The following is a 26,620-nucleotide window of genomic DNA, read 5'->3' on the forward strand; positions in this document are numbered from 1 at the left end:
ATGAATGAATGAATGAATGAATGAATGAATGAATGAATGAATGAATGAATGAAAAGTAGAAACAACCCATATGTCCACCAGCTGATAAATGGATGAATAAAATGTGGTGCGTCCGTACAGCAGGGTCCTATTCAGCCATAGACAGGAAGTAAATACTGATACACGATGACGAACCTTGAAAACATGATGTCAAGTGAAAGAAGTGAGACACCAGAGACTGCCTATTACATCATCCAGTTTCTATGAAATGCCCAGAAAAGGCAACTTGCAAGTAGCTTCGTGGGTGGCTGTGGCTGAGGGGAGGGAATGGGAGTGGCTGTGAATGAGTATGCAGGGTCTTCTCAGGGTGATGCAAATGTTATAAAATTAGATTCTGTAAAGATACTGAAAACCACTGACAGGTACACTTTATCCAGGTGAACTTTCTCTCAGTGAAGCTGTTAAAAGAAAAAAACCTTCTATATGAAAAGTGTTCTATCTGGCAGGCATGGTGGCTCACGCCTGTCATCTCGGCACTTTGGGAGGCCAAGGGGGCGGATCACTTGAGCTCAAGAGTTCGGACCGGCCTGGGCTACGTGGTGAAACCCCTGTCTCTACAAAAAATACAACAATTGGCCAGGTGTGTTGGCGTGCACATGTAGTCCCAGCTACGCGGGAGGCGGGTGGGAGGATGACTTCAGCCCAGGAGGTAGACGTGCCACTGCACTCCAGCCTGGGTGACAGAGCAAGACCCTGTCAAAGAAACGAAAGGGGTGGGGGGGAAGGAAAAGGAGGAAAGGAGGAAGGGAGGAATGAATTCTCTCCATCAAGAGAAGGAAGTTATTTCTGATTGAGGTGAGAGGGAAAGGGGAAACAGGGTGACATTCCATTTCAGGGGGCTGTCAGCTGATGCCCCAGGTGCCCTCAGCCCCCTCTGACCTCTGTGTGCCACCACCCACCCCCACCAGGCCCACCTTCCTCCCTCCCCTGGGCAGTGGGAGCCCCTTCTACTTCCTGCCACAGGAGCTGGGGAGTGAATGTCCCCAAGAAGGACGCCGGCCAGGTGGGAACTGCAGGACCCCCTGACGGAGCCAGCCTCGCTCCCACCCAGGCTGCGGCCCCTTTCCAGCCTCTCTCCTGCTTCCTGGCATCGCCACCCGAGCTCCCATGGTGCCCGGCTCCTACCGTCGATGTAGCCCGGGATCTGCCCGAAGATGGTGAGGTAGGAGTGGTAGACGGCCCCCCGGAACAGCCAGTCCACCCGGCGCTCGTTGTGGATGAGGATGGCCTGCTTGGCCACCCCAAAGGACACCACCCACACGGCCAGCAGGAAGAGGAAGAAGAAGACATCCTTCATCTGCAGGACACAGAGGTACGTGGGCTACACTCTCCCGGCCCCCGACACTCACTGGGCCCAGAGGCAGGCCCAGCAGCAGTGGAGATGGCACTGCCACTCACAGCACAGACGCGGCATGCGGGGGACTCCCAGGAGCAGCCCTGGGGCTGCCTCCACACTCTCACAGACGGCCAACATCTTTGTGCTGGCACCACAAAGCGCAAGAGGGGTCAGACATAACCGTGACCCCAGGAGGAAAGCTCCTGGAGCTGAATCAGAGGTCAGGAATGAGTGGGGGTCAGAAAGGAGAATGAGGGAAGGCTTCCTGGAAGAGGTGGCACACAGGCAAAGGTACGAGAAGGGTATTCTTGGGAGCCCAAGGGGCAAAGCAGGGACGGGGGGCCGGCAGGTGTGCTTAAGCCCTGGTCTGAGCCACAGGCACGGGGCCTGCCCTCCCCGAGGCCCACCCTGGGCTGCAGGCTGCGATGGAGCTGGTGCCCCCACCCCCTTACCATCCGCTTCACAATGATGATCTTGGGCCCCAGCGTCTTACTGACGGTAAAAATGTGCATGAGCCGGAGACAGAACAGGATGAAGTCCAGAGAGAGGATGACGCGCCCGGGATACAACGTCGCCGGGATGACCCTGGCCGCCAGGCAGAAACACACGCACCTCAGCCACCTGCTCACAGTGGCCCTCAGAGCTGTCCCCCGCCACTCCTCCAGCTGTCCCCGCCCAGGTGGGCCCTGGAGGCAAAGGGCTCTGGTGGGCCCTGCATCCCAGGTGTTCAAAGCCGGCATGAGATCGAGGAGCAGAGCCTCCCACTTCTCTTCAGAAAGGTCTGCATGCCCAGCCCCACAGGGCAGTCTGGCATAGGGGCACCCTAGGGAGCCAGCAGGTAGCCAGGGCCCTCTTGCCTCAGAGAAAGGGGGCCATGGCCTCGCAGAGACCCGAGACCATCACAGGCAGTGTGGTGACCCCACAGCAGGGAGGCAGAGGGAGAAAGGGGCAGCTGCGTGTCCGTGGAGCTGGGACAATTCCAGTGGTTGCCATCCATGGCCCCTTGCACATGGACAATCTCAGCTCTGCCAGGAGCTCTCATGCCCCTTCTGTGCTCCCTCGACAATCCCAAGAGTAGGTGGGACACTGCCACCCAGACACCCATTAGACAGATGACAATCCGGGGTTCACAGAGGAGCTGAGCCTCGTCCGGTACGGCTGGCTCCGGGCCCGGCCTCTGCTCATCCCCCGCGGACCTGGCTGCCTCTGACAGGCGCCCACCATCGGGGTGAGGCCACTCACCTGCAGGTCAGCCCTGCCACGAAGAGCAAGATCGCACCGACGTCCAGCTTATTCCAGAAGTCACTGAAGTACAAGGCTGCCTTCTTCATCAGCCCGCACTCGTCAGGGTCATAGAAGAGCTACTGGGAAGAGGGGCGGTGGGGAGGCAGACGTACTGTCACTCTTACTATCCTCACTGTCACTGTCACATCACTATCCACTATCATCACAATCACTGCTGTTACTATCACTGCTGTCACTATTCACTATCACCGCTGTCCTGTCGCCGTCACTGTCACATCACTCCACTATCATCATCACAGGCACGGTCACTATCATCACAGTCACTGTTGTCACTATCACCACTGTCCTCGCTGTCATCACTGTCACATCACTATCCATTACCATCACTATCATTATCACCACGATCCTGTCACTGTCACGTCACTCTCCACTATCATCACTATCACTATCATCACCATCACTGTCACTATCATCACAGTCACTGTCGTCACTATCACCACTAGCACTATCACTATCACTACTATCCGGTCACTGTCACATCACTCTCCACTATCATCACAATCACAACCACTATCATCACCATCACTGTCACTGTCACTATCACTATCACGACTATCACTCATGCTGTCATCATGGTCAGCAAATCCGAACATTGCTTCTGGTCTGAAGAGAGCTGGGTCAGTGAGGGAGGTGGGAACAGGACGTGGAGGAACAATGCGGAGTAGTGCTGGCAGCAGCTCCCCTGGCGCCCTGCTCACTCAGCACCTGTGTGTGCGCATATGTGTATGTACATATACTCTGCATGTATGTGTGTATATGTCTGAATGTGTATGTATGTATATGTGTATGTGTGCACTGTGTGTGCATGTATTTGTGTATGTGTATGTGTGTATATGTATGTGTGCACTGTGTGTACATTTGTATGTGTGCATGTATTGTGTGTATGTGTGCATGTTTGTATGTATGTGTATATGTGTGTATGTGTATATGTGTATTTGCATGTTTTTCTTGTATGTCTACGTGTGTATATATGTGTATGTCTATATGTGTGTTATGTGTATGTGTATGTTCGTGTGTGTGTATGTGTGCATGTGTATGAGCTTGTGTATATATGTGTATGTATGTACATGTGTGTATGTATATGCTTGTATGGAGATGTGTATATTTGTGTATGTGTGTATGCATGTGTGTGTGCATGTGTGTGTATGTACGCATGTGTACGTGTTGTGTACGTGTATGTGTAGGCATGTGTGCTGTGTGTCCATGAATGTGTATATTTGTGTGTATGCGCATGTGTAGTGTGTGTGTGTGCATGTATGTGTACATGTATATTTGTGTATGCACATGTGTGTGCATGTGTGTGTGCACATGTGTGCATGTGTTTGTGTATATTTGTATTGTGTATGCGTGTGTGCATGCATGTGTATGTGCATGTGTGTATGCATGCATGTGCATATACATGTGTGTATATATGTGTGCATGTGTATGCATGTTTGTGTGTGTGTATGCATATTCATGTGTGTGCTTGTAGTGTGTGCGTGTGCATGTATATGTGTGCATGTGTACGTGTGTATGCATATGCTTATGTGTGCATTTGTGTGTGTACATGTGTGCATGTATCTGTATGTGTATGCATGTGTGCACACGTGTGTGTGTGTGTGTGTTGCAGCAGCCCCCTCCTCACTGTCAGGCGCCAGCTGCCTTCCCACAGGGATGTTTGTTCTGTCGGGGACCACAGCACTTCTTCAGCAGGCCAAGAGTGCAGGACCCTGGTAGGAGCTGTGGGAGCCCCCATTTGGCCTGCTTGGCAGGAGTCCCCACACCCTCCCTAGCCACAGGTCCCAGGACCCAGCAGCTGGACAGGTGGGGCAGGTGACCAGCAGGACCAACCAGGGCCCTCCCCGGATCACAGACAGATGCAGGGAGTAGGAAGTGCCCCCTCTGCTCTCAGGCTGCTGCCCATGGGGCTGGGGCTGGGGCTGGGGCTAGGGGTGCATGGAGGCCTCCAGACAGGCCTCGTAGAGAGGGTCTGGTGGCAGAAACCATGTGGCAAGAGGAAGGCCAAGGAGAGCCCAGCAGAGCCAGGGCCACAACACAGTTCCCAGGTCCCCCCCAGTCCTGGCCCTGATCTTCCTGCCTGGGGTTGCCGGTGCCTCCCCGAGGGCCCAGCAGGCAGTGGTGTTTACACAGTGCACACCACTTTCTAACTGCGGGCCTGGTGCTCCACCAAGGTCAGAGAGCACAGGTGAGTCTAAGCCAGGACCACTGCCCTGTGGCCAATCCCACCCCCTCACCACTTCCCTGAGGGTCCCATGGGCCTAGTTCCCATGCACCGGCTGCCAGCAGGTGCGGGAACCACAGGGACATGGTGGAGACCCCACACAGTAAGGGATTCGCCCCGCCTGGAGGGCAGCTTGGCCTCGCCCAGCTCCAGGGAGGTAGCCTGTGAGCCCTTGGAATGTCCACCTGAGGAGGCTGTCCTTGTTTACCTGGGGCCTGGGCCACGCCAGGTAGCCCCACAGTGTGATTTGGGGTGGGGTCCTGGGCAGTTTTCAGTTTGACCTTTGGAGGGCTGGAGACTGAGGTCAATCATGTGCTGTCAGCCGTGCGTCTGTGATTGACCTCTAGTAGACACCAAGGCCCGCGAGCCTCCCTGGGGACCGTGCCTCCACGCCTGAGGCCACACATCATCACTGGGAGGATGGAGTGCCACCCACCTGTCCACAGGGAGGGACTGCCAGGATGCCCTGGGCCCAGAGCTGTCCTGGATGCAGCTGTGTCCCTCCCCCTGGCTGCTTTAGTCTGTAGACTTTTGCTTAATAAACCGTAAGTGAGCACTGCCACTCCCCAGCGTCTGTGGGTCCTTTTGGCTCGTTACTGAATGTGAGAGGGGTCTTAGGGACCCCCCACCTTGCATAGCTCTTCCTGGGGGAGGGGACACACCCATTCAAAGTCGACAAGGTCAGGGCATCCACCCGGAGCTGATCAGCCGGTCTCCAGGAGGGGAGGATGTCTGGGCTGAGGGAAAGCAGGGAAGCAGGGAAGCAGGCACAGGGGGCACGAGGAGGGAGGGGCCCCAGCCACCCATTTTGGGGAGGGAGCACTGGCTCTGCCCAGCTCGCAAGGGGCTAGGCAGGCTAGGCGGGGTAGGCTCTAAGCCCTGGGTCCCCTACCAGAATGCAGCCAAGTGGGTGGCCCCGGGCTGGGGCGTGGAAAGGCGGATGGGGCCGTACCTGCCGCGTCTCCTCGCACACCAAGGAAAACAGCCAGAGGTAGATGGCACACTCGCACCAGGAGGGCGTGGGCTGGAAGTCCACCATGAGCACATAGGCGAACAGGCAGAGAAAGGCGAAGTAGGAGAGGATGTTCAGGTGGAAGACGACCACGGGCGCGGTGAAGAAGGCGCAGGCGCGGGCCACGGGGCTGCTTACCCCCTGCAGCCTCTTCTCTCTGCGGCCGTCGCAGCGGAGAGGAGACAGTGACCGCCAGGGCCAGGGTCCTGACCTCCACAGGCTTTGGCCGCCCCATGATTCCCCGTGCCCCTCAGAGAGATGTGCTTTTAGGGGCAAAAGCACTCAGGGATCCAGGGCCGTAACAGCAGCTCCAGGCGGAGCCAGCACAGCGCAGCCACCAGAGTGGGGCTGGACCCCACAGCCCAGCAAATTGAGGACACAGGGATGCCCGCTGACACCCTGCCCATGGCCATGACCCTCATGGCTGCAAACAGGGAGGCCCAGCCTGCCCCAAGCCCAGCATTGGGTGGGTCCCAGCTTCAGAGCTGCCGGTGCTCAGTGGACGCTCAGGCCTTAGTCACCCTCCTGTAAATGGGGACAGGCTTTCCTTGCCGTCCTCACTGGGGGCAGGGCTGACCACACTCCCCTGTGGCATGCCCTGATCCTGGGTGCCTATCCCAGGGCCGCTGGAACGGGAGCAGAGGCGGCCATCAGTGACATGGCTCTGCCACCCTCAGGACAGCGTGGGAGAAGCCAGCACTGCTTTAGGACACCTGAGCCGCTCCTCCCTGCCTCAGTTTCCCACCAGGATTCCTGAGCATTCAGGTGCCCATCGTGGCCATCAGGAGGAAGGGAAGGAGGTGGGCAGTGTGGCCTGTGAGTTGCAGAAGGAGCTCAGCCACCTCGCTGGAGTCTTGAATCTGCCCTGACTTCCAGGAGACCCTGAGCCTCCATCCAGCCCTCAGTAAACCACGGCAGACCCCACAACGTCCCAGCAAGCCTCTAAGGAGATGCAGGCGGGGACACCAGGCCAGGCCAGGCCTTCAACCATGGCCAGCCATGTCCTCCTCCTTTGGAAGGGAAAGCGATTACACCAGGCTCTGCATATGGCTCTGCAGCTGCGAGGACAGCGAGGCACTCAGTCGCAGCTCACTGCCCCTACCCCAGACCTGCACTCACTGCCTGCGCCCCAGACTGGCTCAGGTCTGCACTGCCAGCAGGAGCAGGAGACCATCTTTCCTGGCCTCCCCGACCCCAGGCTGCTGTGGCCGAGGGATGGGCTCACCAGCATCATGCAATCAGCGCTGGGGCTGGGGCAGGACAGGTGCTTCCAGCACATGGGGCCCTGCTCCACTTCCCACCCCCGTCTCTATGGCCCCAGGATCAGGCACAATTCTGAGGACATGTGACTTGCTCCCAGCGAGGGGATCTGGGGAAGGTCCTGAGCCCCCAGGAGCCCCTCCCACAGCCCCGCAGCCCCGCAGCCCTGCAGCACCTGAAGGAGATGAGGCCGGTGAGGAGCAGCGGGAAGGCCAGCATGCACAGGGTCACACGCCACAGCCCGTTCTCCACGCAGAGCTGGCCCCACCACACCTTGGTCAGGAAGGCCTGCGGATGAGGGCAGTCTCAGGATGGTGGTGCCCAGCCCTGTGCCCCAGATGGTGCCCATCAGCTGTCTGCTGAGGACTCGGGGTGCCTAGTGGACAGAACTGCCTGTAGTCTCACAGCAGAAAGTGGTGAAAACACAGAGCTTGCCCAGGGGCATTTGGGTGCCCAATCCCGCCCTTTACGTGACCTTGAGCTATGGGATCCCATCTCTGCTGACTCCTAAGGCCCCGCAGTTGCAGGCTGTCGAGCACTGACCCCTTGAGCTCTGCAGTGGGGGACAGGACCCCTCCACAGGCCCGGCACAGCCCAGGACACGATGGGAGCTCATGGACTTGGCAATAGCTCGGCGCTCCAAGGAATCCCAGCATGCGAGGGGAACTTGTGGGCCAGGCCCCGCCGGGGGTGCCAGGGCGATGCTGAGGGCAGCCATGCCCGGGAGCCCCTGCCTCTCCAGGGAGGACACCCCGTGTCCTGCTTATCCCTTCAGGGAGAGAGGGCGGACGCTGTTCCCAGAGCCACCTGGGCTTCTGCCTGCCGCTCCCAGATAGGAATGTCCGTAGGGAGGTGAACTGTGACCTCCCCGGCCACCAGCTCTTGCTTTTGCCTCACGTTAGTTTCCCTGTCTGCAAAATGGGAGGCCAGAGCCTGGAGCAGGTGGCCGAGGGGTCAGGCGCTGTCCCCAAGCCTCTGAGGGCCCCGAAGCCCATGTGAGTGTGCGTGCCGACTGCGTGAACAGGAGGCTGTGTCCGCCCTGCAGGCACCAAAGGCGTCTGTTTCTGGAAGGTGCCCTTGAGAGGTCACCTGGATGCCTCCGTGAGACACAAACTTCATGTCCTTGGCCTCCAGGGCGAGCTGCAGGCAGGTGGTCTTCCCCCAGGCCTCGGACACGCGGATGAGCAGTTTCTGGGCTCTCTCTTCGTCCTTCCGGTAACATTCAGTGAAGACCCCTGGGAGGAGACATAAGAGCCCCGTCAGAGAAGCAGGTCACGATTAAATCACTGAGCCCTGGGGACGAGTCAGAGGGTGACCACTCTGGAAAGCACCACCAGGAAACAGGGAAGGGCACAGGGCAAATGTGGGGCTGTCTCAAAACACCCAGGCCTGTGGAAGAGGACCCCAGGGAGAGGGCACGTAGGGCTGGAATCACCTCTACAAAAATTACAACATGGAGAAAATTATGATGGGGACAGAGAACTGACCTAACCAACTCCATCTTGCTTCTCACCTCCAAGGTCCATTCCTGGGCATAGGCCACACTAACTTTGAGAGGAATTTCGTTTATAGTTTAACTTCCAAACACAGATGATGGTAACCCTTTTCCAAAACAAACCCCCTTCTTGCCGGGGACCAGTCTGCCTTTGTAAGACTAACGAAGTAGCCACAAATTAGAAATTACAGTTTAGGAGTCATGCCGCCAGAGGCCACAAGATTCCAAACCGCACCAACTCTTCCTAGGAGTAACATCACTATCGGAAAACCCAGGATATTTTCAGAGCCTGCGTTCTGATGCACCCCTGCTGCCACCCCGACTGGAAATCTGGCCCAACCAGTTCTGTGACCACATCCAGGAACAGCAGACAGCCAGAAGAATCCGCTGTGATTTCACCCTCTGGCCCAACCAATCAGTGCTCCCCACTGCCTGGCCCCTACCCACCAAATTACCTTCAAAAACCCCAGTCTCGCCAGGTGCAGTGGCTCACACCTGTAATCCCAGCACTTTGGGAGGCCGAGGCAGGTGGATCACCTGAGGTCAGGAGTTTGAGACCGGCCTGACCAATATGATGAAACCCCATCTCTACTAAAAAGACAAAAATTAGCCAGGCGTGGTGGCATGCACCTGTAATCCCAGCTACTCAGGAGGCTGAGACAGGAGAATGGCTTGAACCCAGGAGGCAGAGGGTGTGGTGAGCCGAGATTGTGCCATTGCACTCCAGTCTGGGCAACAGAGCCAGACTCTGTCTCAAAAAAAAAAAAAAAAAAAGTCTCCAAATTTTCAGGGAGACTGATTTGGGTGATGAAACTCTAGCATCCCATTCAGCCAGCTCTGTGGCAATTGAACTCTTTCTCTATTGCAATCTCACTGTCTTAACAAATGGGCTCTCTATATGGGCAGCAGGCAAGAGGAACCCAGTGGGTGGTTATGGGGCCAAGACTCAGGGATGAGGGAGGACCCCAAGGTGAGCGTGCAGGGCTGAGACCCAGGGACGAGGACCCCAAGGTGAGGGCACATGGGGCAGAGACCCAGGGATGGGGACCCCAATGAGAGCATGCATGACTGAGCCATGGCCTGCAGCCCGTGCCTGGCAGAGCTCACCGATGGCTCTGTGCTCACACTCCTCTGCCAGTGCCAGCATCTCCTCCGAGCTGTCCGTGTCCTCCTCCTCCTTGGACAGCTCCTTCAGGATCTTGCTGCAGGCTAAGGCCCCTGCGATGCAGTCCTGGCTCTGCGGACCGGAGGAGCCACCATGAGACTCTAAAGGGCCTAGCCAGGCTCAACCCAGCCTGGAGAACCCAACACACTGCCCTGGGTGATGAAAACAAGGCCCAGGGATGGTGTGGGCCACTGAGCAATCACTGTCTGTGACCACATCTATACAGACAATTTAAGCCCCACTCCAATCAATACACAACCTCTGATGGCCCAGGATCCTGCGTGGCCTGGGGGAGGGGACTGCTTGCCCTGCAAAGCCTAATGGACAGCACGTGCCCAGAGCATGGACCGGCCCCCTCCGGAACCTGTGTGAGCTACAGAGGGCGGCACCACCCGGCCTGTGTGTGCCCAGCAAGACTCGGCCCTGAACATAACCACAGAATGAGTTTTTTTAGCAGAACTTTTAATTTAAAAATTCCTTTCCTAGGCCAGGCACAGTGGCTCATGCTTGTAATCCCAGCACTTTGGGAGGCTGAGGCGGGTGGATCATGAGGTCAGGAGTTCGAGACCAGCCTGGCTGATACGGTGAAACCCCATCTCTACTAAAAATAAAGAAAATTAGCTAGGTGTGGTGGCACATGCATGTTGTTCCATTTACTCAGGAGGCTGAGGCAGGAAAATCGCTTGAACCCAGTAGGCGGAGGTTGCAGTGAGCCAAGATCGTGCCATTGCACTCCAGCCTGAACGACAGAGCAAGACTCCGTCTTAAAAAAAAAAAAAATCCTTTCCTGCCTAGAGCTAAGTTCTTTGTTCTCCAACTCCGGGTGCCCCAAGTCCTTCCTGACGTTGGAGATGCCCACACCCCTCCACGTGCACTTGGCCTCAGGCTCTCCAGCCACACTCCCCAGTTGGCCGCTGGCCTATAGCTGTGTCTGCCGAGAAGCCGGTCTTATTACTTGAGCCCAGATGATTCCTGCCAGCTCCCGACGGTTCTGGACAATGGCCCAAATGAGAAGGTCACGGACGGGGTCCATGGTGAAGGTCACATGGCCTGAGGAACGCTTGTAGAGGGACCGGAGGCTCACTCCCTGCACCTGGTAAAGCAGTGGACAGTCAGAGCTCCAGCTGGGCCCCACTGGCTCAGAGTCACTAGAGAAGCCTGTTGGAGGTGAAAGCCCTGATCCCAGCGCTGACCTTCTCAGGATCTCACTGTCCCTGGAGAACTACAGCCTGAATTTTCAGCAACAGCCTAGATCATTCTTATGCACACTGAAGTTTTTTAAAGCACTGTTCTAGAGACATCTAGAAACATCTAGAAAGTGAAATACCCATCTAACTCCTTTACCAACGTTTGTAGACTCTTGTTTCATGCCAGGCACTTCAAGGTTCCCTAGTCTTATCTGATGGCATCAAAGCCACTTTCAACGAAGTCAAATTCTAGCACAGTGGAGGGTGTTAACAGGTCAGTGACTGTCTTCTCCCTCAGGGAATCTCCTTCAGTGTCTCTGGCAGAGAGGCCACTAGGAAAGATCTGCCAGGTGGGCTACAAGGCTCACACACGAGCAAGGACGGGGCACCTTGCCCAGACCCACCTCCCCTACACGGCTGGGCTTTTTCCCGGACCAGGAAGCACGTACTCACGTAGCTGGGAAACACTTCCCAGAAGTAGAAAGTACATCTCCAAAATCACATACTGTAAAAAACACATCTCAAGTGATCCTAGAGATTTCCTCAAGGTTTTTCATTATAAAGAAATGTGTTTTTCTTCCTAAACCACAGGTACAGATAAGCCTGAGCTTCTGTTTTGGACCTTCCTAAGCATATTCCAACTGAGAGTCCTAAATAAACTCTCTGGACTTAAGAAGCGCAGATTGTTAATGTATAAAACCAAGCCATACCCGGCCTGATGCAGTAGCTTACACCTGTAATCCCAGTACTTTGGGAGGCCAACATGGGTGGATCCTAAGGTCAAGAGTTCAAGACCAGCCTGGCCAACATGGTGAAACCCCATCTCTACTAAAAATACAAAAAATTAGCCAGGCATGGTGGTGGGAGCCTGTGATCCCAGCTACTCAGGAGGCTTAGGCAACAGACTCAATTGAACCCAGGAGGCAGAGGTTGCAGTGAGCCGAGATTATGCCATTGCACTCCAGCCTGGGCAATAAGAGCGAAACTTTGTCTCAAAAACAAAAAACAAACAAACCAAGTCATACCCATGTCTTTCTCAAGAGTGAAGACAGAGCTCACCTGGAACAATGGATCGATCGAAAACCTGGAGGAAATAGACTATTTTCTAACAGGAAAAAAACAAAACCAAATGTGAGCTTAGAAGAGATGGAGAACCTAAACATAAAAATAATCAGAAAATAAACTGAGACAGTTACTAGAACTATTAGCAATTTAAAAAAAAAAAAAAAAAAGGCACTGGGCCCAGATGGACTCACAAGGGAGTCGACCAAGGTTATAAGAAGCAGTTAACTCCAGATACATAAACTGTCCTGGAGCAGAGAAGGAAAGAAAGCTTCCCAAATGGTTTTTACAAAACTAACATAAAATTGATATCAAAACCTGACAAACATAGCTCCCCAAATAAAACTGCAATCAAAGGCTTAAGCATTCTGATGCAAACACCCTGAAAATGTCAAGAGAATCCAGTCTATTAAACTTGCACTGAGGCCAAGCTGAAATTCAAAACAGGAATAAAAACATGTTTCACTGTCAGAAAATCTGTTAAAATAATTCACCAAATTCATAGGTCAAAGAAGAAAAGCAGCTCAATCTTCTCAAAGGCATCTGATGCTTTGTTTTGTAAAACCTTAATGAATCAGAGATAAATACTCTCAAGAGAAAATACACATACAAAATCCAGCATCATTCCTGACACTGAGTCACTGCCAGGTTCCCACTGAGTAAGTGTACACAGACTAGGGCAGGGTTCCCATTGAATCAGGGTGGAGATTACAGCAGGGTTCCCAATGAATCAGGGTGGAGATTACAGCAGGGTTCCCATTGAATCAGGGTGGAGATTACAGCAGGGTTCCCACTGAATCAGTGTGGAGATTACAGCATGGTTCCCACTAAATAAGGTTGGAGACTAGGGCAGGGTTCCCATTAAATGAAAGTAAGACTAGAGCAGGGCTCCCACTGAATCAGGATGCAGACTACAGCATCCACTCTCCTACAGCTGCAGTGCACGCTGGGCATCTCACAAAAATACGCTGGAATGTTACTGACTTGACTGTAGGAAAAAACAAGCACATCTACTGGGCAGGAGTGGGGCTCAGGGCAGGGGGATCATGCTCCCTGCAGAACCTTTTGTACTGTTTGGAACTTTTAGAAAGGGTATGGTATGGACTGAACTGTATCCCCCTAAAATTCATATGTTGAAGCCCTAACCCCCAATGTGACTACAGCATTTGGAGATAGGGTCTTTAAGAAGGTAATTAAAGTTAAATGAGGCCACATTGTGGGTTCCTAAGTGAATAGGTGTGTTCTCTTTATAAAAAGAGGAGTGAGGCCAGGTGCAGAGGCTCACACCTGCAATCTCAGCACTTTGGGAAGTCAAGACAGAGGATCACTTGAGCCCCGGAGTTTGAGACCAGCCTGGGCCATAGAATGAGACCCCATCTCTACAAAACATAAAAAACAAAAACAAAAACAAATAAAAAAAACCTGGGCGTTGTGGCACATGCCTATAGTCCCAGCTACTCAAGAGACTGAGGCAGGAAGATTGCTTGAGCCCAGGAGGTGGAAGCTACAGTGAGCCATGATTGCACCACCGCACTACAGCCTGGGTGACAGAGCCAGACCCTGCCTCAAACATAAAAATAGGCAAGTCGTGGTGGCTCAACGGTGTAAATTCCAGCCTTTTGGAGGCTAAGGAGAGTAGATCACTTGAGACCAGGAGTTTGAGACCAGCCTGTCCAAAATGGTAAAGCCGTCTCTACAAAAAATTTTAAAAATTAGCCAGGTATGGTGGCACACACCTGTAGTCCCAGCTACTTGGGAGGCTGAGGTGGGAGGATTGCTTGAGCCTGGGAGGTTGAGGCTGCAGTGAGCTATGATCACGCCACTGCACTCCAGCCTGGACGAGAGAGTGAGACACTGTTTCAATAAAATAAAAAATAAATAAAAGAAAAAGAAAAGGAAGTGGCACCAGAGACTTCTCTCTCTGTCATGGGAAGACACAGCAAGAGGGCAGCCACGTGCAAGCAGGAAGAGGCCCTGGCCAGAAGCCAGCCCTACTGGTGCCTTAATCTGGGACTTTGGGCCTCTAGAACTTCCAGAAAATAAACTGGTAGTTTCTGCCCCATCTGTGGAATTTTATTGCAGCCGCCCAAGCAGCCTAAGATAGACCATGTGTCTTTTCTAATAAAAATAAAAGCTAATTTTAAAAACAGAGAGCTCTAAGGACACAGCAGTAGCCCGCACAGGCAAGGCCATATTGGGCCCCGTTACCAGCACGCACGTTGAGCTTGATGTGGGGCACGGGCAGCAGGAGCCGAGGCCGGTCGCTGTGCTGGGGCCAGGGGTAGAGGGGCTGTGTGAAGTCCCCCAGCAGCTCCCGCAGCACCTGGGCCACATGGTGCATCTGCAGGCGGGGCGCAGCAGGTGTGCAAGCCAGGCGCTCGGGCTCTTCCGCCAGCACCTTCTGCAGCTTGCTGTGGAACAGGCAGGAGGGCTCCAGGTTCTCATACAGATAAAGCAAGGTATCCCAGGTGACGAACTCCTTCAGCTGCACCCCGTTCTCCAGGAAGAGCTTCACAAACTCAGGCTTGTTGGAGATGAGGGCAGCCGTCATCATGGGGTGCAGATCTGAAGGCTGAGAGCAAGCATTGTGTGGTGACGGATGCATTTGTTCATCATCCCATGTCATCCTGATCTCAAAGACCCTGGAGATAGGGGCTGCTGTTGTCCCTGACCTGGGGAGGATGAAAGCTGCCCGGGTCACCCACCCTCAAGGGAAGGGCTGGGATCCAGACGAGGCAATCCTCACCTGCCCTTGCTTCAGTGGTGCAATGCACGTGGGCCCAGTGTGCCCCTCCACAGGGCACTCAGGAAGACTTACCTTCCACTGCCACTCATCCGTGAAGATCTCACTGCGGGCAATGTCCACGCGATTCCATGCCACTGCCAATTTCAGCTGGTGGTCCCAGTTCTCGTGGCCAAAGTGGTCTTGACTCCGGGAGGCTGCAGATGAACAGGTGCACACTGGGCCTTGATCTGGGGCTCAAAGCCATTTCCCTCCAGGGCAACTGACTTATGATGTCAGAGGCAGGGATGTGTCATGAGCCCTTGCCTCTCAACAATTCAAAGTGACAGGTGCAGCACCCAGTGACCTCCTTCCATACACAGAGCCTTGCAAAAGCATGTTCCATTTCAGAGTCAGAATCAGTGAATCTTGGGGCTTTGGTCATCATGTCCATTCACCCCTATTTCCCCTGCCCTCCTCCTGGCCATGCCCTGGCCCCTGAACAACAGGTGGGCAGTGAGCAAGAAAAGGGCCTCCTTGTTTTAAGAAGACATAGGTCTCTGGAGGGCAGGCATCTTACACTAACATCCAAAACTCAGGACTCAGAAGTCATCGCATTTCCAATCCTGCCTCAATTGCCTGTAAATGTACAACAGCAACAACCACCTCACTGGTTCTCAGGACAAGTTATTTTGCTCAAGTACCTTCTGCGCTCTCTTTCTGGTTTAACTTTTTAAAACATGGGTTGTCATTTGGGGAAAAAGAAAAAAGAACTTTGACCCTTACCTCACACCATACACAAGAATCAACCTGAAGCGGTTCATAGGCCCAAACATAAAGGTTATGTCTACAAAGCTGCTATCAGAAAACAGAAGAAAATATCTGCAATCTTGGGATGGGCAGAGATCTCTTAGCTATGACACAAAGAACATGAACCATAAAGAAAAACTAATTAAATTGGCTGGGCGCAGTGGCTCATGCCTGTAATCCCAGCATTTTGGGAGGCCAAGGCGGGCAGATCATGAGGTCAGGAGATCAAGACCATCCTGGCTAACATGGTGAAACCCTGTCTTTACTAAAAAAACAAAAAATTAGGCGGGTGGGGTGGTGGGCGCCTGTAGTCCCAGCTACTCAGGAGGCTGAAGCAGGAGAATGATGTGAGCCTGGGAGGTGGAGCTTGCAATGAGCCGAGGTTGCGCCACTGCACTCTAGCCTGGGCAACAGAGCAAGACTCCATCTCAAAAAAATAAACAAATAAATAAATAAAAATAACAATAAAAAAATTTAAGGCTCCTGCTCTTCAAAGTCATCTTGAAGAAAATGTGAAAGCAAACTACACACCATGAGAAAATAATATCTGACAAAGGATTTATATCAGAATATACAAATAACTCTTACAAATCAAAAATTGGAAGACAAATAATCAAATATAAATGGACAAGAGATCTGAAAGACATTTCAGAAGGAAGACAGGCAAATGGCCAAAACGTCCTTAAAATGATGCTCCACATCAGTAGTCCTCAGGGAAATGTAAGTTCAAACCACAATGAAATGTCACTTCACACCCACTAGGATGGCTACAGTTTAAAAGACTGACAACACCAAGTGTTGACAAGGATGTAGGATAACACTCATCCATTGCCAGCAAACAGGAAAAGGAATGCAATCTTTTCAGAAAAGTTTGTCAGTTTTTTACAAAGTGAAACATACACTTATCATAAAGGCCAGTAATTCCACTCCTAGATATTGACCCAGGAGAAATGAAGACAAATAGCAGCTTTATTCATTATAGCCCCAAACTGGAAACAGCCTAAATGCCCACCAACAGATGACTGGAAAAACAACCTGTGGTGTATTCACACAATAGGACATTCCTTCACAAACAAAAAAGAAGAAAGTTCTGACACATGCAACAACATGGATGAATCTCAAAAACAATGCATTGAGCAAAAGAAGACATGAAAGAATGTATCATGTATGATTTCATTCATGTGAAGTTCTAAAATGGGTAAAGCTACTCTAGAGTGACAGAAGACAGATGACTTCCAGAGCCAGGCTGGAGGGAGGCTTAACTACAAAGGGCCAGGAGGGAACATTCAGGGTAAGCGAGATGTCCTGTATGGAGACTGTGGTGTGTCACGGTATCTATGCTTGTTATACAATACATTTAGAATTGGAGGAGCTTATTGTCTCTAAGCTGAACCTTCATAAAGTTGATATTTTAAAATTCATTATGTTTTTAAATTGTGGTAAAATACATGTAGCATAAAATTTACCATCTTAACTTCTTGGGGGTTGTTTTGTTTTGTTTGAGACAGGGTTTTACTCTGTCCCCCAGGCTGGAGCACAGTGTTGTGATCATATTTATAATCATGAGGCTGATTGCAGCCTCAACATCCTGGGCTCAAGCAATCCTCCCACCTCAGCCTCTTGAGTAACTAAGAGTACAGGTGTGCGCCACCATACCTGGCTAATTTTTTAAATTTTTTGTGGTGACAGGGTTCGCTATGTTGCCTAGGCTGGTCGAAAACTCCTGGGTTCAAGTGATCCTCCCACTTCAGCCTCCCAAAGTGCTGGGATTATAGGCATGAGCCAGCTCACCCAGCCAAATATTTTTAACTGTACAGTTCACTGGAAGTACATTAATAATGTTGTGCAGCCATCATTGCCGTCCTTCTCCATATATCTTTTTATCTTGGAAACTAAAACTCTACCCCATTAAACACTAACTTCCCAAGGTCAACTCCCCTCCCCCAGACGTTGGCACCCACCATTCTACTTTCTGTCTCCATGAATTTGACTACTCCAGGGACCTTATGTAAGTGGAATCATATAGTATTTGTCCTTTTGTGACTGGCTTATTTCACTTAGCATAATGTCTTCAAGGTTCATCCACGTTGTATCATGTGTCAGAATTTCCTTCCTTTTTAAGGCTCAGTAATAGTCCATTTAGGTATAGACCACATTTTGCTTATCTATTCTTCTGTCAATGGACACTTGGGCTTCTTCCACTTTTTAGCTATTGTGGTTAATGCAGCTATGAACATGAGCGTACAAATATCTCCTCCAGACCCTACTTTAAATTTGGGGGTAGGGAGTGGCATATATATCTAGAAATGAAATAGCTAGGATCATATAGGAATTGTATTTAAAAATTTTAAGGAAATGTCATGCTGTTTTCCATGACAGTTGCACCATGTTACATATCCACCAGCAGTGCACAAGGGTTCCAGTTTCTCCACACACTGGCCAACATTTGTGATTTTCTGTTCTTTTTTATAGTAGCTATCCTGATGTGTTTGAAATGGTATCTCTTAGTTTTGATCTGCATTTCTCTAATGATTAGTGATGCTGAGCATCTTTTCATGTGCTTATTGGCCATTTGTACGTCTTCTTTAAAGAAATGTCTATTCAAGTCCTTTGCCCATTTTTGAAATTGTGTTGTTTTTTTTTAATTGTTGAGTTATAGGAGTTCTCTATATATTCTGGATACCAATCCCTTACCGTATGTATGATTTGCAAATATTTTCTCCCATTCCATGGGTTGCTTTTTTACTCTGTTGATAATATCTTTTAATGAACAAAATTTTTAATTTTCATAAAGCCCAATTTATCTGTATTTTCTTTTGTTTCCTGTGCCTTAGCTGTCAGAGTCAAGAAACCACTGCGAAATGCTTTGTCATGAAGTTTTTGCCCCGTGCTTTCTTCTAAGAGTTTAGGTCTTATATTTAGAAGTCTTTGATCTACTTTGAGTTAATTTTTGTATATGGTGTTAGGTAAGGATCTAACTTGATTCTTTGGCATGTGAATATCCAGTTTATCCAGCATCATTTGTTGAAAAGACTATCCCTCTCCTTACTGAATGATTTCTGCATTCCTGTCAAATATCATTTGACCATATATGTGAGGGTTTATTTTGGGGCTATTCTATTCCACTGGTCTCCATATCTTTTTGGGGTTTTTTTGAGACAGGGTCTCGCTCTGTTGCCCAGGCTGGAGTGCAGTGGTGCAATCATAGCTCACTGCAGCCCCAACCTTCTGAACTCAAGTGATCCTCTCCCCTCAACCTCCCACATTGCTGGGACTACAAGCATGAATCGTCATGCTGAGCTTTTATATTTTTGAGACAGGGTTTCACCATGTTGCCCAGGCTGGTCCCAAACTGCTAAGCCCAAGCAATCAGCCCACTTTGGCCTCCCAAAGTGCTGGGATTACAGGCATGAGCCACCACACCCAGCCCTCTGTGTCTTTCTTTACACCATTACCGGACAGTTTTGATTACTATAGCTTTGTAGTGAGTTTAGAAATCAGAAAGTGTGAGTCTTCCAGCTTTGTTCTTCCCTTTCAAAATTATTTTGGCTGTTTGGGATCCCTTTAGACTCCACATGAATTCTAGGATGGGTTTTTCTATTTTTGCAAAAAAAAAAAAAAATCACTGGGGTTTTGATAGGAATTGCTTTGGATCTGTAGATTGCTTTTAGTAGTATTGACATCTTAACAATATTAAGGCTTCCAATTCATGAACATGGGATGTCTTTCCATTTGTTTATGTCTTCTTTCATTTCTTTCAGCAATGATTTACAGTTTTCATTGTACAAGCCTTTCACCCCCTTGGTTTAATTAATTCCTCAGTATTTTTTTTTTCTTTTTGATGCTACTGTAAATAGAATAGTTTTCATAATTTCCTTTTCTGATTATTCATTTTTAGTGTATAGAAATGCAGATTTCTGTGTGTTGATTTTGTGTCCTGCTACTTTGCTTAATTCATTTATTAGATCAGGGGTTTGTTGTGGAATCTTTACAGTTTTCTGCATAGAAAATTGATATGGTTAGGTTCTGTGTCCCCACCCAAATCTCCTCTTGAATTATAATCCCTATGATCCCCATGTGTCAAGGGAGAGACCACGTGGAGGTAGTTGGATCGTGGGGACAGTTTCCCCTATGCTGTTCTCATGATATTAAATTCTCATGAGATCTGATGATTTTAGAAGGGGCTCTTCCTTCTTCATTTGGCACCTTTCTTTCCTGTCACCTTGTGAAGACAGTGCCTTGCTTCCCCTTCGTCTTCCACCATGATTGTAAGTTTTCTGAGGCCTTCTCAGCCATGCTGAACTGTGAGTCAATTTCACCTCTTTCCTTTATAAATTACGCAGTCTTGGGCAGTTCTTTACAGCAATGTGAAAATGGACAAATACGAAAATCATATCATCTGTGAACATAAATAATTTTACTTCTTCCTTCCCAATTTATAAGTTTTATTTCTTTTTTTTTTTTTGTCTTAATTGCTCTGACTTGAACTTCCAATGCAATGTTGAATAGAAGTGGTGAAAGTATGCATTCTTCCCTTATTTCTATCTAGGAGAAATAGATTTCATTTGTTCTTATTTTTCTAATTACTTAAGTTGTAAAGTTAGGTTGTTGGTTTAAGATCTTATTTTTTTTTTTTTCGTTTTTTTTTTTGTTTGTTTTTGAGACGGTGTCTCGCTCTACCGCCCAGGTTAGACTGCAGTGGTGCCATCTCGGCTCACTGCAAGCTCCGCCTCCCAGGTTCATGCCATTCTCCTGCCTCAGCCTCCCGAGTTCCTGGGACTACAGGCACCCACCACCACGCCCAGCTAATTTTTTGTATTTTTAGTAGAGATGGGGTTTTGCCATGTTAGCCAGGATGGTCTCGATTTCTTGACCTCGTGATCTGCCCGCCTCAGCCTCCCAAGTGCTGGGATTACAGGCGTGAGCCACCACGCCCGACCTAAGATCTTATTTTTTAATGGAAGCATTTATAGCTATAAATTTCTCCATTAGCACTGCTTTTGCTACGTCCCATAAGCTTTGATATGTTGTGCTTTTGTTTTCATTGGTTTCTTGATTTCCCTTTTGATTTCTTCTTTGATCCATTGGCTGTTTAAGGTAGTGTTTAGTTTCCACAACTTTGTGAATTTTCCACTTCTACATCCATTATTGATTCCTAATTTCATCTTGTTGTCAGAGAATATACTTTGTATAATATCTACCTTAAATCTACTGAGAGATAAATTAAGACTTAATTTGTGATCTAATACGTAGTCTGTCATCTCGCTGTGGGTGTGAGGTTTTACGCACATCAAGTGCTTGATAAGGGGAGTCTCAAATCAACACAGAAACAAGATGAAAGTCTGGCCTTTATCACAAAAGTTCCCTGCTGATCCCAGCCTGGGCCCACTCTGCTGAGCCCTTCAGAATCAGCCTGGGGCCTCCGACCATGGAGGGTGAGAAGCCCAGCATCGGGCGGGAGGAGCACATATAAGACCAAGGCTTCCCAGTGTCAGGGATGTCCTGGCCATGTTGAATCCAGCCAGGTAAGCTAAGGAGGCATGAACCTTCTCTCCTGGGCACACGAAGAGAACAGTGATGTTTGTGGCCTGGAGAATGGGCCAGGCTAAGCAACAGAAGTTACACAGAGAGCCACTGCAGCTCCAGTACATCACACCCTTCCTGAAGCCCTGCTCTGCCTCTACACTCTTTCCTGCATCAGAGGTAGAGGAGCTAAAGTAGCCAGCAAGCAGGAAGTTGGGAGAGGCAACTTCCGCACTCTTTCTTTTCACCCTGAAGTTTTGTGAGAAATTATGACTACCACAAAGGTATAAATGACAGTGGCTGCACTTGGATTCCAGTTACAAATAAAGGAGCTCATACCTCTAACATCAGGTGACAGGCAGGCACCCACCTGCCCATCGCCAGCTGCCCTCTGGTCAGGGTTTCTGAACAAGGAGGAATATTCTGGTTCCCAGAGTCATGGCACTTCAAGACTAGAACTTAGCATCCTCAGAGCCCACATTCTGGCCTCCACCCCATTCCCCCATGTTCCCTGACCCTCACCTTTCAGCAAGGCCTGCAGGATGGCCACATCCACATCCTGCTGACCATCCTTGCCTTCCCGGAAGACAGTCAGCAGCTGCCGCCTCCGGACAATATCTTGGATCTGCAACAAGCATTTTCCAAGTGAGACACACAGTGACCCCTGAATCCCCGCCTCCTCCAAGACACACAGAATTGAGGCCCCAGACACAGCCAGAGCCCTGGGTCCTGCCTGCCCTTGTGGTCAGGACACCGCCACATCTCCTCTTGCCTTAGACGGTGTGGATGAAGATCCATGGGGACCAAATACACCATTCACCCTGATGCTCATGCAGCTTCATGCGAGGCTGCTCCTCCCGGCCCTCCTGCTAAGCCCGGGACACTCACCACCTGCCTACCTGCCTATCTATCTGTCCATGTATCTATCTGTCTATCTATCTATCAATTGATTAATCTGTCAATCGATCAATCCATCTATCCATCTATGCATCTATCCATCTACATTATCTATCTATCTATCTATGTGCCAATTGATTTATCTGTCAATCGATCAATCTATCCATCTATACATCTATCCATCTATCTACCTAATCTTATCCATCTATTCATCTATGCATCTATCCATCTATCTACATTATCTATCTATCTGTCAATTGGTTTATCTATCTGTTAATCGATCAATGTATCTATCCATCTATGCATCTATCCATCTATCTATCTACATTATCTATCTATTATCTATCTGTTAATTGATCAATCTATCCATCTATGCATCTATCCATCTATCTATCTACCTAATCTTATCCATCTATCCATCTATGCATCTATCCATCTATCTATATTATCTATCTATTGATTTATCTGTTAATCGATCAATCTATCTATCCATCTATGCATCTATCCATCTATCTACCTAATCTCATCCATCTATCCATCTATGCATCTATCCATCTATCTACATTATCTATCTATTGATTTATCTATCTGTTAATCGATCAATCTATCTATTTATGCATCTATCCATCTATCTACCTAATCTTATCCATCTATCCATCCATGCATGTATCCATCTATCTATCTACATTATCTATCTATCCATGTACATATCTATCCATCTGTGTGTTTCATCTATGTATGTATGTATGTGTCTATCTATCTACCTATCCACCTATCCATGTATCCATCTATGCATCCACATGTATCTATCTATCTATTGTCTAGCTATCCATCCATCCATCGTTCCATCCATCTGTACACACACCCACCTACCAACCATTCATCCATCCACTTATCTACCTCCCACCATCTATCTATCATCTATCTATCTATCTATCTATCTATCTATCTATCTATCTATTATATCAATTCATCCATCATTTTTTTTTTTCTTTTTTGAGACAGAGTTTTTGCTCTGTCACCCAGGCTGGTGTGCAGTGGCACGATCTTGGCTCTCTGCAACCTCCACCTCCTGTCTTCAAGCAATTCTCCCGCCTCAGACTCCCAAGTAGCTGGGATTACAGGCACCCACCACCATGCCTGGATAATTTTTGTATTTTTAGTACAGACATGGTTTCACCATGTTGGCCAGGCTGGTCTCGAACTCCTGACCTCAAGTGATCTACCCACCTCAGCCTCCGAAAGTGCTGGGATTACAAGTGTCAGCCACTGTGCCCAGCCCATCCATCTTATCATCTATCTGTCTGTCTATCTATCCATGTATCCATCTACCTATCATCTAGCTACCCATCTATCCATCCACATGCCCACCCACCCACCCACCATCCATCCATCTACCACCCACCCACTATTCATCCATCCATCTATCTACCATCTACCCACTATTCATCCATCCATTCATCCATCCATTCATCCATCCATCATGGTGTCCCTAGCACGTATGTCTGCTACAGTTATTCCTCCTTGAAGCACCTTCCCCGTGTGTCCAGTGCAGGCAACTCCACAAACGCATCTTCCCATGGCTCCCACTGCTCCCAAGGCTGGCCACACCTGGCCTCCTCTGCTTCTCTCCTCGTCCCCAGCCTGGCCTCATTGCTTCCACACAGACTCTGCCCTCACCTGGAGGGCTCCTCACACTCCACCTCCACGCCTAAGACCCCAATGGTGCCCCGTCCCTCGGGGTCCAGCTTTCGTGACAACTCCGAAACACATCCTGGACTCCCTGGCAAACTCCACCCTCATCCAGCAGCCAAAGGTCTCCTGGCTTTCAGCTCCCCGTTCTCATATGGCAAAGCAGCTGCCAGCGTCTAAGCCCCTAAAAGTCTCCTAGCCTTCAGCCCACCCTGTCCTCATAAGGTAAAGCAGCTCCCAGCGTCTGAGCCCATACGGACACCAGGGCCTCGTTTCCTCGTCTGAGTGGAGCACTCAGTACCCCTACTTGATAGATGAGAAAGGCGAGGCTGAGCAAGGGTGGACAACTTCTTCCTGGCCACAGCTGTGAGACCTTGCAGGGAGGCCCCAGGGCCCCTCTGACGGGGCTGCCCACCAGCGGCAGCACTCCAGGATGGGTCTGCAAGATGGACACTCCGAGAAGGCACGTTAAGGGAGCACACTGACCCCAGCTGTGTGGCTCAGCCCCTGCCCACTGAGCAGGAGCCTCAGTGAATGCCAAGCCTCTGCTGAGGCCTGACGGCTCCGTGTGAAAGCACCACTTTCAGAGCCTTGGCTTGGCTATGGAGACTGCATTAAAAATAAGCACCTTTGAACAACAGCTGATTAAACTCAGTTCTGAAAATTGCCTGAATAATTTATCAACCAGCGGAGAAAGGGCTCCAGGGCCTGCCTGACAAGTCCCAGTGGCACCGGGAAGGAAGGAAAGCCGCCCTGACGTCGGGAGCTGAGCGGACGCTCACAGCTGGACCGTGATGTTTTCACAAACTGATCTGACGCTTGCGGCTACATCATGTTATTCCCCTGCCAGGCAAAAACGCTCTCAGAAGACATCCGTGCAGAACGAGGTCACTCTGAGACCATCACAAACCACAGAAGAAAACAAAGTCAGTATGCCACCCACAAATCACCAGTCACGGAAACTGCTTCTAGATGGGCAAACGGGGCCAAGACCTCCACCCAGCCCTTCCGATACTCGTGGTTCCTGAGGGTGCTCGTTTTTAATCCATTCTCCACAGGCCCAATCTGGCCAAATACACGTGTCCCTATGGCCCGCGGCTAGGGGTCACCACTGCCCACAGAGCCCCAGTTAAACACAGTGGGAGCCGTGGAAAGTGCATGTCAGCCACTCAGAACCTGGGGACGTCCAGGCTCTGCAGGAATGACAGACAGAGGGCTCTGCCGGCCCCAGCTTGCTGGGAAACAGAGGATGAAAAGACCCCAGTGCCAGCCCCTGCAAAGAATCCTCCAGGAACTGAGTCAGGTGACCCTGGAACCAGCACGTACAGGGAGGGGAGGGACTCTCCACTGGAGCCCACCCCCCTGGTCAAGGGCTTTGTGAGGTGGTCAGGGCTGACCAACCACGGCCCTTCACAGCTGACCCCCTCTGGAGGCTGGGGTCATGGCAGGGGCCACCCAAAATCTACCCCTGGACTGGGGCAACGGCCCCTCCTGAGGCCACTCTACCTGCCTCCATTAACTCACCCATGGGGCTAAGAGCTGGACTGACCCTGCGACCCACAGCCGTTACTCAGCAGCTGCCCCGCTGCCCAACTTGGCTGAGGCCTTCCCAGCGCCTGCCTCCCACCTTTCCAATCCAGCAGACCCTTTTCACAGCACCACTGAGCCTGGCAGTGTTCCCAGCCCACCCTGGTGTGCTTCCGGTGAGGTTCACACCCTCTGTTCACGTGCTGTCACAGGATCTGACCTCCGGAACCCAGCCAGGAGGCTTGCCACCTGCACCCTGCCCTCTGCAAATCACTCTGGCACCTGCTCAGACCTGGTGGGTTCTCCGCATCGATCTGTGAGTCCTGGTCCTGCCCACCAGGCTGACAGTATCTCCGTGAAGCAGCCACATGCCGGTGACCATCGTGCCCATCAGCCTCACCTTTTTGGTCCACTCGACAATCCTGCTTTCCGTGAAGGTCTCAAACATCTCCTGGAAGAACACGCTCAGTTTCTGCTGGATCAGGGAGACGGTGATGTCCGAGACGGGCAGGTTGGCCACCTGGGCAATGACATCGGCCACACGGCCCGAGCCCTCCACGACCACGCAAGGGGTGCCGTTGGTGGTGGCGTTGTAGATGGTCTGCAAGGCAGGCGGGGGCATGAGCCCGGGACTGGGTCCTCGCCTCGCTCCAACGCTTTCTGAATGGAGAATTCTCCAAGGCCAGCTAAGGGAAGGGCTAGCTGACACTACTCCAAGATCCACTGAAAGCACTTACCAGTTTGGTGGCGTCCCCTGCTCTGGGTGAAGAGGGAGCTGCCCCAACACACTGGGGGCTGCACACCTGGCGCCTCTCAGGCCTCAGCACCAGCAAAATCAAAGGCTCTCAGCATTTTTGCCTATGGATCTGCAGACACGAGGACCTCGCAGCAAAGGGGACGCTGCATGGACCTGGAGTTACCAACCTCATAAAAGCCCACAGTAAGAGCAGCACAATGAGGAGGGCCCCTGAACTCCAGCGGGTGCTGGACTTCGGGAAGGGACTGGCCACAAAGCCGTCTGGCAGGAGGGACCCTGCCATGTTTATGAACATCTGCCTGGGGTAAGGAGGCGGGTGTAGCCGCCCCAGCAGGACAGCCGTGAAGGGTACTTGGCATGCGTCGGGAGTGAGGACCCAGTACTCTGTGGATTCCTGTCCAGCCTTAAGCCCCCAAGGCTCTGTTTTGACCTCCTGCCATCATGAAACATAAATGGGACACTGCCTATGATTCCATCCTTCACAAAAGCCCATACTCTTTGTCCAGATCCGCAGGCTCTATGTCCTCATACGTTCCTACAGCAGGCGAGGGCGCCTCGCACCCTGCACGCCACAAAGCGGTTAGCATGCGGGTCAGGAAGGAAGGCCAGC

At 50.8% G+C, this 26,620-nt stretch overlaps 1 protein-coding gene across 7 annotated transcripts in view; it reads right to left on the reverse strand.

Moving 5' to 3' along the window:
* Positions 1 to 26,620, reverse strand: part of TRPM2 (transient receptor potential cation channel subfamily M member 2) — an 86,823-nt gene that overhangs the window by 33,513 nt on the left and 26,690 nt on the right. For 5 of the 7 annotated variants that reach the window (XM_023192636.2, XM_026447401.2, XM_026447403.1 and 2 more), the window contains 12 exons: positions 25,654 to 25,854; positions 21,660 to 21,762; positions 14,901 to 15,022; positions 14,301 to 14,654; positions 10,789 to 10,926; positions 9,776 to 9,905; positions 8,263 to 8,408; positions 7,349 to 7,461; positions 5,854 to 6,070; positions 2,618 to 2,736; positions 1,828 to 1,960; positions 1,165 to 1,336 (listed from right to left, as the gene is read on the reverse strand). In XM_023192636.2, coding sequence (XP_023048404.2) covers positions 1,165 to 1,336; positions 1,828 to 1,960; positions 2,618 to 2,736; positions 5,854 to 6,070; positions 7,349 to 7,461; positions 8,263 to 8,408; positions 9,776 to 9,905; positions 10,789 to 10,926; positions 14,301 to 14,654; positions 14,901 to 15,022; positions 21,660 to 21,762; positions 25,654 to 25,854 — 1,948 coding nt within the window. Of the gene's footprint in view, positions 1 to 1,164; positions 1,337 to 1,827; positions 1,961 to 2,617; positions 2,740 to 5,853; positions 6,071 to 7,348; positions 7,462 to 8,262; positions 8,409 to 9,775; positions 9,906 to 10,788; positions 10,927 to 14,300; positions 14,655 to 14,900; positions 15,023 to 21,659; positions 21,763 to 25,653; positions 25,855 to 26,620 lie in introns of those variants that run through there. The other 2 variants (XM_026447404.1, XM_026447405.2) reach the window with 2 other exon arrangements.

This window comes from Piliocolobus tephrosceles, chromosome 19 (assembly GCF_002776525.5).
Source record: "Piliocolobus tephrosceles isolate RC106 chromosome 19, ASM277652v3, whole genome shotgun sequence".
Taxonomy (NCBI): domain Eukaryota; kingdom Metazoa; phylum Chordata; class Mammalia; order Primates; family Cercopithecidae; genus Piliocolobus; species Piliocolobus tephrosceles.